Genomic DNA, 12,111 nt, shown 5'->3' on the forward strand with positions numbered 1-12,111 from the left:
ATTTTCCATGTGAGCATGGGCATGTATGCAGGGCTGAGCAATTCTTCCATAAACCTACAGGCTTTAAAATCCTTAAATAATTCATCATCCAGTGCAAAAGAAAGCTGAGGGAGGGAATCTACCCATGTGAATGGCTTCAAACACCAGCTGCCAGTAATGCTACTCAGGAAGTAGGTAGAGTTTTTTGTTTTTTCCTTCTCTCAAAAGAAACAGTAGCATTTGTATCAAGTTAAAACATCTAAGAAACTCCTCCACTGGAATGAGAGTTGTGATGCATTTATACAGAGAAGATTCCAAACATGCATTCTTTATCCAGGCTCCTGCAGCCTGCCTACAAATCACTAGACAGTTAAAGACAAACCCCAATACCTTCTATACCAAACGGATCCCCAGAACTTAATAAAACGAGCCCTGGTTCTTGTCTCCTCCACCCACTCTAAAACACATTTAAGTCCAGCCAGATAGCGTCCCCTCCCACCACCAGCCCCACCCCCCACCCCCCAAAACGAGCACCAAGTAACTGACAAGTCCTTACCGACTTTGGGCTCTTCTTGGGAACTGGCAGCCCTGGAAAAAATGCAACAAGGAGGGAAGCGGGGAAGAAATCATTAGCATATAAATGTTACCTTTTCCTTTAAGAACAATCCCCAGGTGTTTCATGGCAACCTAGCCATCTGCAGAGTTATGTCAGATTTCTCCCCAGCATCAGAGTTACCAGGCTGTTCATATCGAATCAAAGCAGAGGGAGGAGGAGAGGGAGAGGCAGGAGATCTATCTGCATTAGCTATGCTGACTTGTACTGCAGCAGCCTGGAGGCTGGGAAAAGAAATTCACAGACCTCAGCGGCCTGGGAAATTGAACACTTGGACAGAATCTCAAATGCTCTTCTAGATTAAGAGCGACTTAATTTACAATTAAGTCCAGGATATTTCCTTTCCTTTCCACTTGTCAACTGAAGTGGACCAATCAGGACAGAGGAAGGGGGTGTATATTTAGTTTCAGAGGGGTAAATGGTTAAAATTAAATTTTTTTTTTGCCTTTCTTTCTTTTCTTCCTTTTTAAAAATTTTTCCTCTGCCTTTTAGGAGAGGAAATGCCTTCTTTACTTGAAGGAGCTGAACACCAAAACAAAAACGGATGCTCTTTTGCCAGAACAGAACACAAATCCAAGCTGGTTTAGGACACCCTCTGGATCGTCAGCACACCCCTTCACACATCACTCATCCGAGCAAACTCCTATTCAGTTTGCTGGGACTAGCCCCTCGAAAGCAGGCTGCTGGGGAATGAAAAGAGAAATTTCATGGAGCTGAGAGAAAAAGATAATAATGCAGAAAGAGAAAGGCAGAGGAGAAAAAGGGGCTCACTGAACCTTGCTGGCTCTTCCAAAACCCTGTCTTTAGTGGCAGGGTGAGAGCTGAAAGGGACCGCTGATCTCACTTCTGGGAAAGTCAGAAGCCATTAGGGGCAGACTTATGGAAAATCTGTCACCAAGGGAGTGTGGCAAAGGAGGGCTGGAAAGGAAAATAAAAACATTTATCAGTGTTTTGAAAGTAATCATTTCTGCAAGCAGTCCTCTCATTTTGTTTTCTAATTTTTGGTTTGAGCCAAGGTTAGAATACAAAATGCAGATTCCACCCATGTTAGGCACAATGCAGGACCTGATGTATTGGGATCTGATGATTTTGCACGGGAAAGGTCAACCTTTTTTAGAACATGATCCCTAGGTAGTGTAACTAACGATTTCAACTCTCTTGGAAGTGACTTGTCAAACCAGGAGCCGTGCTAAGTTCAGCGCAAGTAACAGGAGGCCGGGGCAGTGGGTGAGTAGGAGGAAGCCCCCCAGAGGAGTGCTGCTAATGGGCCCCCTGCAAGAGAGGCGTGACAGGCAGTGGGGGCACTCTTCTGGCACGGCTCGTCACATCACCAAAAGGAGGTCACCACGGTCTGGCACAGTGGCTCTGGGACTTCAGAGTGCACATGGGAGGATGTGGCAGCTTCTTATCAATGCAGAATCCCAGGACCCACCCTCAGGGGCCAAGGAATCTGCAGTATGAACAAACATCCCAGAAGATTCCGACAAAGAAGGTTGGAGGACCCCATTTAAGGAAACCATAATACAGTAGAACGAAGATTATTACTCTTTCAAGTCCGGCAAACTCGGATAGGCTACCTTCAGTGAGCTGCTTTCAAGTCCCCTGCACCTCAGTTTTTCAATTTATGAAATGGAGAGAATAAGACTCATTGTACTCGTTGTGATAATTAAATAGACAAAATGTTTAAAAGCCTCATACCTGGCACAGAGCAGGCCCTCAAGTGTCAACCCCTTTTACCTTCCTTTGCTAATTTACACCATTCGGGGGAAAAAAAAAAGTGGTTATGGTTATCTTACCCTAATTAGGAAAAATCATTTGCCTAGCATGCTAAAATGCAAAAAATACGTAGGGGAAATATTTTGCCTATGGATGAGAATAACTGTCTTGAGCAATTCAGACGTCATTTTTCTTAAAAATAATTATTAGGTGCCTTAATTTGTTCATTAATGTGATTCCCTTAAGGAATTTTATCAAGTTATATTAGTTTGGGTCACTGTGTACATTTCAAAATGGTCAAATATCACATCTTTAAATACAGCTTTTTCCCTAATTCAGACTGACGTTCTTAGTTCATTGGAATAAGCAACACTTCACTGGAGTGAGCTTTTACTAGACTTGATGTCACCCAAGGTCCCAATGACCCTCTACAGAACTTTGTAAAGAATCTCCAACTAGTCAGGAGAAGTCAGGGAAAATGACTTCGATCCGCACTCCGCTCATCATTTCTAAAACTCTGACCATCTTAAATTCTCCACCTGTTAAGACTTTCATGTATCAAATAAACAGCACCGTGGATTCTCTATCAGAGAGAAACACTCGCACACACATCCAAAGGTTATGCAGGTACAAGGATGCTCAGTGCAGCACGGTTGGTATAAAGGGAACCTGGAAATGACTGGAAGTTCTAGATAAACTCAGGGACACCCAACCTGTGAAGCCGTCCGCAGAGGTTAAAAGGTACAAGCTAACTCTATGGGTGACAGCATGGATGGTCTCCAAACTATAACGTTGAATGAGAGCAGCACGAGGCAGAAGGGCAGCCATAGGAGGCAGGTGTTAAACATATTCAGACACACACCCTCTCCTTGACTGTCACACATGAAACTGGTAACTGAAGTACTGTATTTCCAGTGGGGAGAGAAGGGGGCAGGGATCGGATAGACTAGTTTAAGCAGACTTCAGCCTTAATCTAGAATTTTTTTCAACAACACCAAATTCACATCTTGCTGAGGCGATAAAATATTAATTTAAAAATAAACATTAATTAATTCAGAGCTATTCAGATAGACTGAAAATAGCTGGGAAGACCTGATGGGAAGCACTAAAAGAGATCACTGGAAGAATTCTCCAAGACCGAGAAATCCTGGTATGTGGCCCTTGTCTAGCTGGAGGTGACCGTGGCCACCCCACGCTGGATGGGTGACAGAAAGCAGCACGATCCCACACTTGACGGCGCGTCAGTGGTTTTCATTAGGGCAAAGGCACACTTTGTGCTCCCAGTGGAAGCGGGAAGCTTACTTGTAGGAATCGTGTCACATATTACATAGGAGGCATATGGACAGAAACAGCACCTGTCCTAATAGGCTCGTCTGCGCCCTTCAGGGAGAGGAAGGAAATTTTGAGAAAAGGCAGCAGAAAGAATCCACGGACAGCACCATCTGCTCTTAGAGCCTGGGAGGTGGCAAATGCTACTTCAAAGGGATCCCAGAAAATTTCACGGGAAAGTGTACCTTCAAAGTGGGAGTCTATGTGTGATCTACAGAAGTGAGAAAAGCTTGGGACCGGAATTTCTCAAGTTCCCAATGAAAAAGGTGTCCCTTTGGAGAAAACAAATGGCAAATTCTTTGCTAGTGACTGAGATCTGACCAATCAACATGAGGAGGAGGAGGAATCTCTTTCCCTTAAATATCAAGGCCATAAACTACACTACTGAACATGTTCTCATACAACTAAATGGCAAATGTTATTCTTGGTGGAATTTTAAAAAGGTTGTACACAAAAGTTTATATGAAAAAAGTAAAAAATGTAACAGAATACATAAGCATTTGGAAACAAACAATAGAAGAAGGTTATACACCTAAACTGTGTGTTCTTGGGCTCATGAGATCATGAATGGCTTTATTACCTATTTTAGAATCTTCTACAACAAGAAAAGCTTTATTTACTTATGAACATAGACATACCCACAGATACCACAATAAACAAAAGTCTACACTGCCTCTGTAAGACAAATGCAGCAAATTTCAGAACATTTTATTGCATTTTTAAATCTCTAGAGCCATCACTGACCTCTACATCCTCCAAGACTTGCTTACTTTTTCCCAAAATGAATATACACATAATGAGTTTCTTTAAGCATCCTATTGAAATTAAGACTTGTGTTTGTCCTAGTGACTAAATGGAAACAGGGAAGACATCAGAGAGCTCAGCTGGGCTATCAGGAAGCCAAAAAGAAGCCAATCACTGCCATTTTGGCACCGAGATGAACAAAACCTGAGATGCTGGGAAAGAGACTGGACTTCCCTGGACCTCATTTCTTCTAGGTTTAAAGGAAGTGAGAATGTCAACCAACCTCACTATCCGAAAGAAGCAAGAAAAATCGTGCAAAGGGCTTGGAAAGGGTGAATCCTAAAGTCATTGTCAAATGCAAAGTGGATCTTCAAATAACAAAACTGTACTGTGTCATCAATTTACTTTGGTTTCATTGTGATATTCATCCCCTTTGTACTTGGTTTCTAGATTTGAGCATTTTAATGGAAACATTTGGTTTCCTCATCAGCATTCTGACAAACACTATGTCACTAATCCACATGTCATCAAACACATGGGATTCTTTAGAGGGTTGCATAGCAAAAGGCTGCATTAACAACTGTCCTGGTGCTGAATACGGTAATGCCATGTGTAAGAAGCAAGTAACTTATATATATTTAGAAAGAGAGAGAGTTAGTTCATGGAGCCCACGGAAAGCCACAGAAAGGAAAAGACTGAGAACTTGGCCAGGGGCTAGTCTTAGATTCCAAAGAGTCTAAGACTACTTCTGAGCACATTTTCATTCCAGACCCCACTAGCCTTCTCTCTTATTCTAAAACCCATCAACACGTAATCCTAAATGTAGGACTCAAAGATTACAGCTGACTTTAACTCACTAAACTTATCATTAGGAGTTTGTATTAAGAGAACAAGCAGAGAGTCTCACAGTGATTTACATAAAAAAGATGTTCAACACAGTGTTATTTAAAGAAGATAGAAAATGGAAACAATCTGAATTTCCAAGAACAAAGGAATGAGCAAACATATTGTTATATCAACAAGATGAAAATTTACGAATTCATTAAAAATGAATGGATTGTAAAAGTGAAGACTGTTTAGTGATGTGGGAAAATGGTAATGACATAAGATATGAAAAGCAGATTAAAAACTGCCAGAGGATATAAATTCATTGTTAAAAAATAGATATATATATATATATCATACATACATCATACACTCAAAGACTAGAGGAAGATGTATTAAAATGTTGCTTCAGAATGCTAGCATGAATAGATCATTCATATTCTTATTTCTGGTATTTTCCAAGACTTTACATACAATAGAGCTGTAATCATAAACAGCTAATTGTTACTGAATGTTGTGGCCATACTGTGTGTGCTTGGACAATGGGATATACCTATCAGCTTTAGTGCAGTGCTAGATTAAAAAATAACTGGAATTTTTTCTAGCTCTCTCTTGGCTCAGTGACTGCCATTTCTACTCAAGTGTCTGTGCTACTTACTAAATTACTGGGCCATGGCCTTGATTGAAAATGGGATAAAAAGCTGTTAGAGACTCTCTGAAGCAAAGCTTCACAGAAGCACACAATTTTGCATACAGATTCAAGGAGCCTCTGAAACCTTGACCAGGGACCCTGAGAAACCCATTCTACTGGGGTCTATAATCCTCAGGTTAAATCATCTCCTCCAAGCACATGGCTATGGTGCTAGAATTCCTAGGGTGAGGTTCACTTTAGCTGAGTTTGTGCCTCTAAGAAGAACAGTGTATGTAAAATACTTCATCTGCAAATAGAGGGGACAATGAGAAGGATCAAGCAGAAAGGGAAAAGTTCCATTGCTTGCTTCTCCTTCTTCTTTCTTGGGAAGATCTAAAGGGCACAGCTAAAAAAAATTTGAGGACAGATACTGCATTAAAGAACACACCAGAACGCTAATATTTATCAGCAAAACTGCTGCTGCATGAAAATATTATGAACCTAGTAGGTAATGATGATGATGGATCAAAATACTAAGAGATCAGCGAGGTACAGATGGGAAGGGGTGCAGGAAAAACAGAGTGAGAAAATCTGTGATTTTCCTGGCAATGCAGAATTGATGATTATTTGACTGCAAACCAGTGGCTCTAAACAATTAACATTAATGGTCAGTAACCTTTCTAAAAAAAGCCATCTGCACCATTCTCTGCCAATTAGTATTTTGTTTGTTTTGTTTAATACACAATATATAAACCATGAAATAAATTTAAATTGCCCTTGCCTTACTGGTGAAATGCTAATAAGGACAGCTCAGAAAACTGAAAAAGGCAGGTACAGTCAGCCCTAGTTCTTTCCACTGAGGGCAGGAAGGAAATTAGGGAAAATGCACTCACTCATTTAGGCAAACTGGGCTAAGGGCCTACTATGTGCCAAGAGCTGGCATGAGATAAAGCGCTGAACTAAACCTATAAGGTCCTGTTTTCACAGTGCTCACATTCTGTGGGGAAACAGAGAAGAAACAACTTCACAAATAATTTCAGAGGGATAACTTCGGTGATGAAAACGAAGCAGGATAATGGAACAGTAGCCTGGGATGCATGGCTAGTTTATACTCGTTGGCCAAGCATGTCTTTCTTGAAGAGAGAGCATTTGAGCTAAGACCTGAATCATGAGAAGGGACCATCCATGTACCTATTCATCCATGCAAGATTTATTGAGCTCTGCCATATGCCTAGTGAAGCATGACTCAAGAGATAAAGGTAAATCAGACATGGCCCTGACCTGGACGACTTCACAGTCTGTCTTAAAAGAGAAAGAAGCAAAGCAACACTTATAATGCAGTGTGGTCAGTGCTAAGTGCTGTGGTAAGAGGGAGCACCATTGCTCTTGGGAGCAGGAGAAAAGAAAGCAAATCCATTGTGAAGAAGGGGGCAGACAGGACAATGAACACTGAGGGAGGGCCAGCATTTAAACATGGGGTCAAGGGGTTGGGAGCAACATGCAATAATTGATGCTAGATTGAATAATGATGATGACCTTTTTTTTAAGGGTTTTTTTCTCCCCCTAAATTGGTGTGCCAGCATAAACTCAAGGCCAAGTTTAAAACCAGAGTACATTTCCACTGAAGGACCTTACAAACACGATATATCACAAAACTGAATCCATAAGACCAAATAGAAAATGGTTCTAATTTAGACGTTTCATTTCTTTTTTCTCCTTCCTCTAGCCAAATACCATCATCAACCCTGCAGCATAATTTTTCAATGCAAATATGATACCAATTGCCAAGAACGAGAGCATCAGACTCAATGTCTCCAAAAAGATGAAGACATTCTTTCCTTTGGGGACCTCATAATGGTCATTATGAAATATTACAGCCATCATAATTTAAAGAGACAGTTGGACTTCCGACGTATGGACTAAGTAGCTCCCAATGCTGTGTCAGGTGGCATTTTGTTAAGAAGATTAAGAATATAGTTGTACAGCTTTACAGCTATGGAGAAGTCTGCTTCAATTACACAGTACATATAGCCTAATAAATATGTCCTGAAGAGAAATAAATGGCTTGCAAGGCTGCTGATTGCTAATGGTTTACAGAGCCTTTCACCTCAAAGTCATAAGCCTTGAATTGGCACAGGTGAGGAGAGACAGGAGTCATTAATACTTTGGGCTGCTCCAAAACCTAGGTAAGATGGATAAATTGCCCTCATGCAATTCCTAAAAGATAAATGGTCATTTCAAAAAGGGTACCATTGAAATAACATGGATAGTCCTACTGTTGGCTTTTGAAAACCTGAAAAACACCTTGAAGGGTCACCAACTCAGCTTCTCTTCTCATTTGTTAAAAAATAAGTAAATAAAAAGGGGGTCTTCACAGACGTAGAGAATGGACTTGAGGACAAGGGGAGGGGGAAGGGTAAGCTGGGACGAAATGAGAGGGCAGCATTGAAATATATACACTACCAAATGTAAAATAGATAGCTAGTGGAAAGCAGCCGCATAGCACAGGGAGATCAGCTCGGTGCTTTGTGACCACCTAGAGGGGTGGGATAGGGAGGGTGGGAGGGAGACACAAGAGGGAGGGGATATGGGGATATATGTATACATATAGCTGATTCACTTTGTTATACAGCAGAAACTAACACAACATTGCAAAGCAATTATACTCCAGTAAAGATGTTAAATTAAAAAAAAATTTTTTAAAGGGGGTCTTCAAAAGCAAGGGCTGAGTGCAAAAATAACAAGAACTGAGAGCTTGCCTTTGACATACATTTATTCTTCATAACTGCTGTCTAAGTACTAACAGCATCCCTTTTATTACAGATGAGAAAATTGAGACACTGGTGGTTAAATAACACGGCTAAGGTCACACAGTTAGGTGAGCAGCTGCCTGAAGACTTGGTCTAATGACAAGTTTGTGCTTTTAAACACTGAACTGTACAGTCTCATTCAAAGGTGTTTCATCTATTTTGGATCATAGCCCATTATGAAGGGATTAAAATGACAGTGTTGGTGCATACAAAGTGTATTCATAGCAAATTTTGCATATAGCTTCATGCAATATGTGGCTATCAACCTATAGGTCAATGGGTCGAGGTATCTTGGACCCATAACTGTGATGTGAATCTAGGAAGAGGGTTTCTTTTCTACAAATAGCACGGGAGTCTATGCATAGTCAATCAAGTTCTTAAGATGTCTGTGATATTACTCCAAGTCACAGTATGGAAACCATTGGCCATCTAAAGCTACACATGCTAAAATATAACAAGATGGGTCTCTAATTTGAAGGCAATGAAGCCAGTCTTTTAAGCTATTGTACATAACTAACAGGTTGGCTGGACACCAAGCCCTATGGAATACTTTCGAAAGCCTCTACTTTTTTCGAGCTTGAAAATGTGTTCTGACACTACCTGATAATAGGATTTTTAAAAAATATTGGTGATAGGGAAAAGATGGAGAGAGTCAGAAGGAGAGTGAGTTACAGCATCTTCTTTCCAGGAGGGAAAAGAAAAAGAACTAAAAAAGTCAACTTAAAAAGTCCACTAAGGGCTTCCCTGGTGGCACAGTAGTTAAGAATCCGCCTGCCAATGCAGGAGACGTGGGTTCGAGCCCTGGTCCGGGAAGATCCCACATGCCGCAGAGCACCTAAGTCCGTGCACCACAGCTACTGACCCTGCGCTCTGGAGCCTGCGAGCCACAACTACTGAGCCTCTGTGCCGCAACTACTGAAGCCCACGCGCCCTACAGCCCGTGCTCCACAACAAGAGAAGCCACCGCAATGAGAGGCCCGGGCACCCCAATGAAGAGTAGCCCGCGCTCGCCGCAACTAGAGAAAGCTCGTGCGCAGCAACAAAGACCCAACGCAGCCAAAAATAAATTGAAAAAAAAAAAAGTCCACTAATTTGTCATGTTGTACTATGAGGCCAATCTTTGTTCTCCAGGGAATATTCCTACCAAGATCTACTTAAAAGGGTGGAATTAAGCCAGTTTTTCAAATGGTTCCAGGAAAGCCCTCTAACTCCATGTGGGTTGGAAATGTTTGTAATTTGGGTATTTGGGATAAGATCTTACCTTAGTCTATAAATGCTTCTACCTCTTAGGAAGACTCCCCAGCTGGCTCTCCTACCACCCGTATTTCAAATTTGAATTGCTTTTTGCGCAAATGCTTAAGGGTTGGCCCTGTTACACCCATTCTTTCTTATCAACAGTTCATCGAGGTCTCCCTGGGACGGGAGAGACAACTTGTCTCCAGGTCACTGCCTCCAAAGTTAAAAGTTTGACTTTTAGCTGCATAGGATGTATGGTGAGGATTATGAAACAATAGCTCAAAATAGCTCATTGAAAGAAAAAACCGATAAGGATTCCTTTCCTGGGGTGAAAAAACAGGATGCTGTGTGGGCCCTTATTTTAAGATCACTGGCCCCAAAGGGAAACCTATCACTGTAATTGGTGCCAAGACGTTTCTAGGTTAAAAAAAAAAAAAAAAACATGCCAGGATCCTTTTCTTCAGGATTACTGACTTTTAGAATGATTCTTATCGTGGCTGCTTATTTTTAGCAATGTAAGTTAGGCACAGGACCAAGTAAGAGATCCAGGAGGGTATCCTGAGATTTCTACTTACAGGACACCAAATCCCTAAAATCTGAAGCCCTTCTTGAGGCTTCTTTATTTTTCTTACCATGTTCATCTCCAAAATGTATCCTGAAATGTCTGTTCATCTCCACTGCCACCGCCTTTTCTTGCCTAGGTGATGGCAAGCGCCAAAATCCTGGTCTCTCTGTTTTATTCTTCATCCCCTTTAATGCATTATCCACACAGAGGCCTGAGACATCTTTCTACAGCATAAATCAGATTATATGGACTCCTGACTACATATCCCTGTGGCTTCCCAACACAGTTTCAACAAAACACAAACTCTTTCTGTGTCCCACAAAGCCCTCCTCACTCTGAGCCCGCCTGCCTCTTTAAATCCCAGCACTCTTCCCCTTGATCATGCACCCCAGCCAGACTGGCGCTCTCTCCACTTCCGGGCTCATTCCTTTCATTCCTCTGGGCATTTTCACTGGCTGTTCCCTCTGTCTGGAACACTGTGCCTGCAATCTACATGGGAGCAGCTTATTCTCATCACTCAGGGCTCTCCTCAAATGTCACTTCTTCAGAGAAGCCATCCAGGGATCCAGGCCATCAGCAGATTGGAAACGACCTTTTTTGTCCCACTGTATTCACACAGCCCAATTTGTTTTCATAGACCCTGTGGCTCTCTAAAATTAATACATTTGTTTACTTGTTTATTGTTTATATTGTTTATTGTTATCATTTACTTATTTATTGTCTCCATTTCAGGGATCTTGTATCTTATGCTAGGGGTAGTCTCCCCGCCCTTGAACGGGATCTGGTCCCCAGTTCAATAAATATCTTTGGAAGGCATGCATGACTGCTGGGAGCTCATGAAGTGAGTTTGTGTCTTGAGGGATGCGGGAAGAGTGGATGAGGTAGAGGGGAGGGCGGCTTGGCCTCTCTTTTGATCACCATCATCACTGCTGCGACTACTTAACAGCTCTTGATCCTTGGGCTGCTCCCTGATTTACTGGTGAGCTGCCAGGCTCGGCTGACTCACCGCCACCTCTCTCTGTGTGGACAGCAAGGTTCCGCTGTGCCACCTTGTGTTCTAAATTCCTAATCACAACGGATGGGAAGCGCTCAACTCTCAGACTTAACTGGAGGCTCACAAAGCAACCCCAAGCCCAACAGTTATGGGTCCCAGCAAATGAGTGTGTTCTCAGGGGCTCTTGGAGAATCTAAGCACATTTTCAGTTAAGGACACCTTCAGGTCTTTTCCTTAGAAAAGTAACTTTTATGACAACACTGAGTTAAAAAGCTCCATATGTCTCACCCTTCCCCCCAAAGGCAAACACACACTGATGAAAACTATTTCAGGTTCCATTCTTCAGCCAAATCCATGAATCTCTGGAGCAGTTTTAACAGCCTTATTGGGTGTGACAATCACTTTTCTGTCACAAGGTACTTCTGCCAAATAGGACGGCAATTTTCCTGTCTGCTCGGTAAGGGCTTCTATTATTCAGCCATTTCAATTAACTTCATTACCGAACTGCTTAATTGCGACGGAAGCCACCGCCGGCACCGAATCAAACTTGACTCCCATCTCTTAAATTTAGAAGCTCGTATTAGCTTCGGAAGGCAGGGGTCATGGTTAACAACCGCAAGGGGGTCCGACCTGTGAGTCCAGAAGCACTGCATTATTCAAAGCGCCTGG

The 12,111-nt window shown here is 42.0% G+C and overlaps 1 protein-coding gene across 8 annotated transcripts in view; it reads right to left on the minus strand.

Moving 5' to 3' along the window:
• The window catches only part of MAGI1 (membrane associated guanylate kinase, WW and PDZ domain containing 1), a 616,101-nt gene that overhangs the window by 44,861 nt on the left and 559,129 nt on the right, over positions 1-12,111 (minus strand). For all 8 annotated transcript variants that reach the window (XM_061197121.1, XM_061197117.1, XM_061197115.1 and 5 more), the window contains one exon: positions 536-567. In XM_061197121.1, coding sequence (XP_061053104.1) covers positions 536-567 — 32 coding nt within the window. The remainder of the gene's footprint in view (positions 1-535; positions 568-12,111) is intronic.

The sequence above is a fragment of the Eubalaena glacialis genome, chromosome 7 (genome assembly GCF_028564815.1).
Source record: "Eubalaena glacialis isolate mEubGla1 chromosome 7, mEubGla1.1.hap2.+ XY, whole genome shotgun sequence".
NCBI lineage: Eukaryota > Metazoa > Chordata > Mammalia > Artiodactyla > Balaenidae > Eubalaena > Eubalaena glacialis.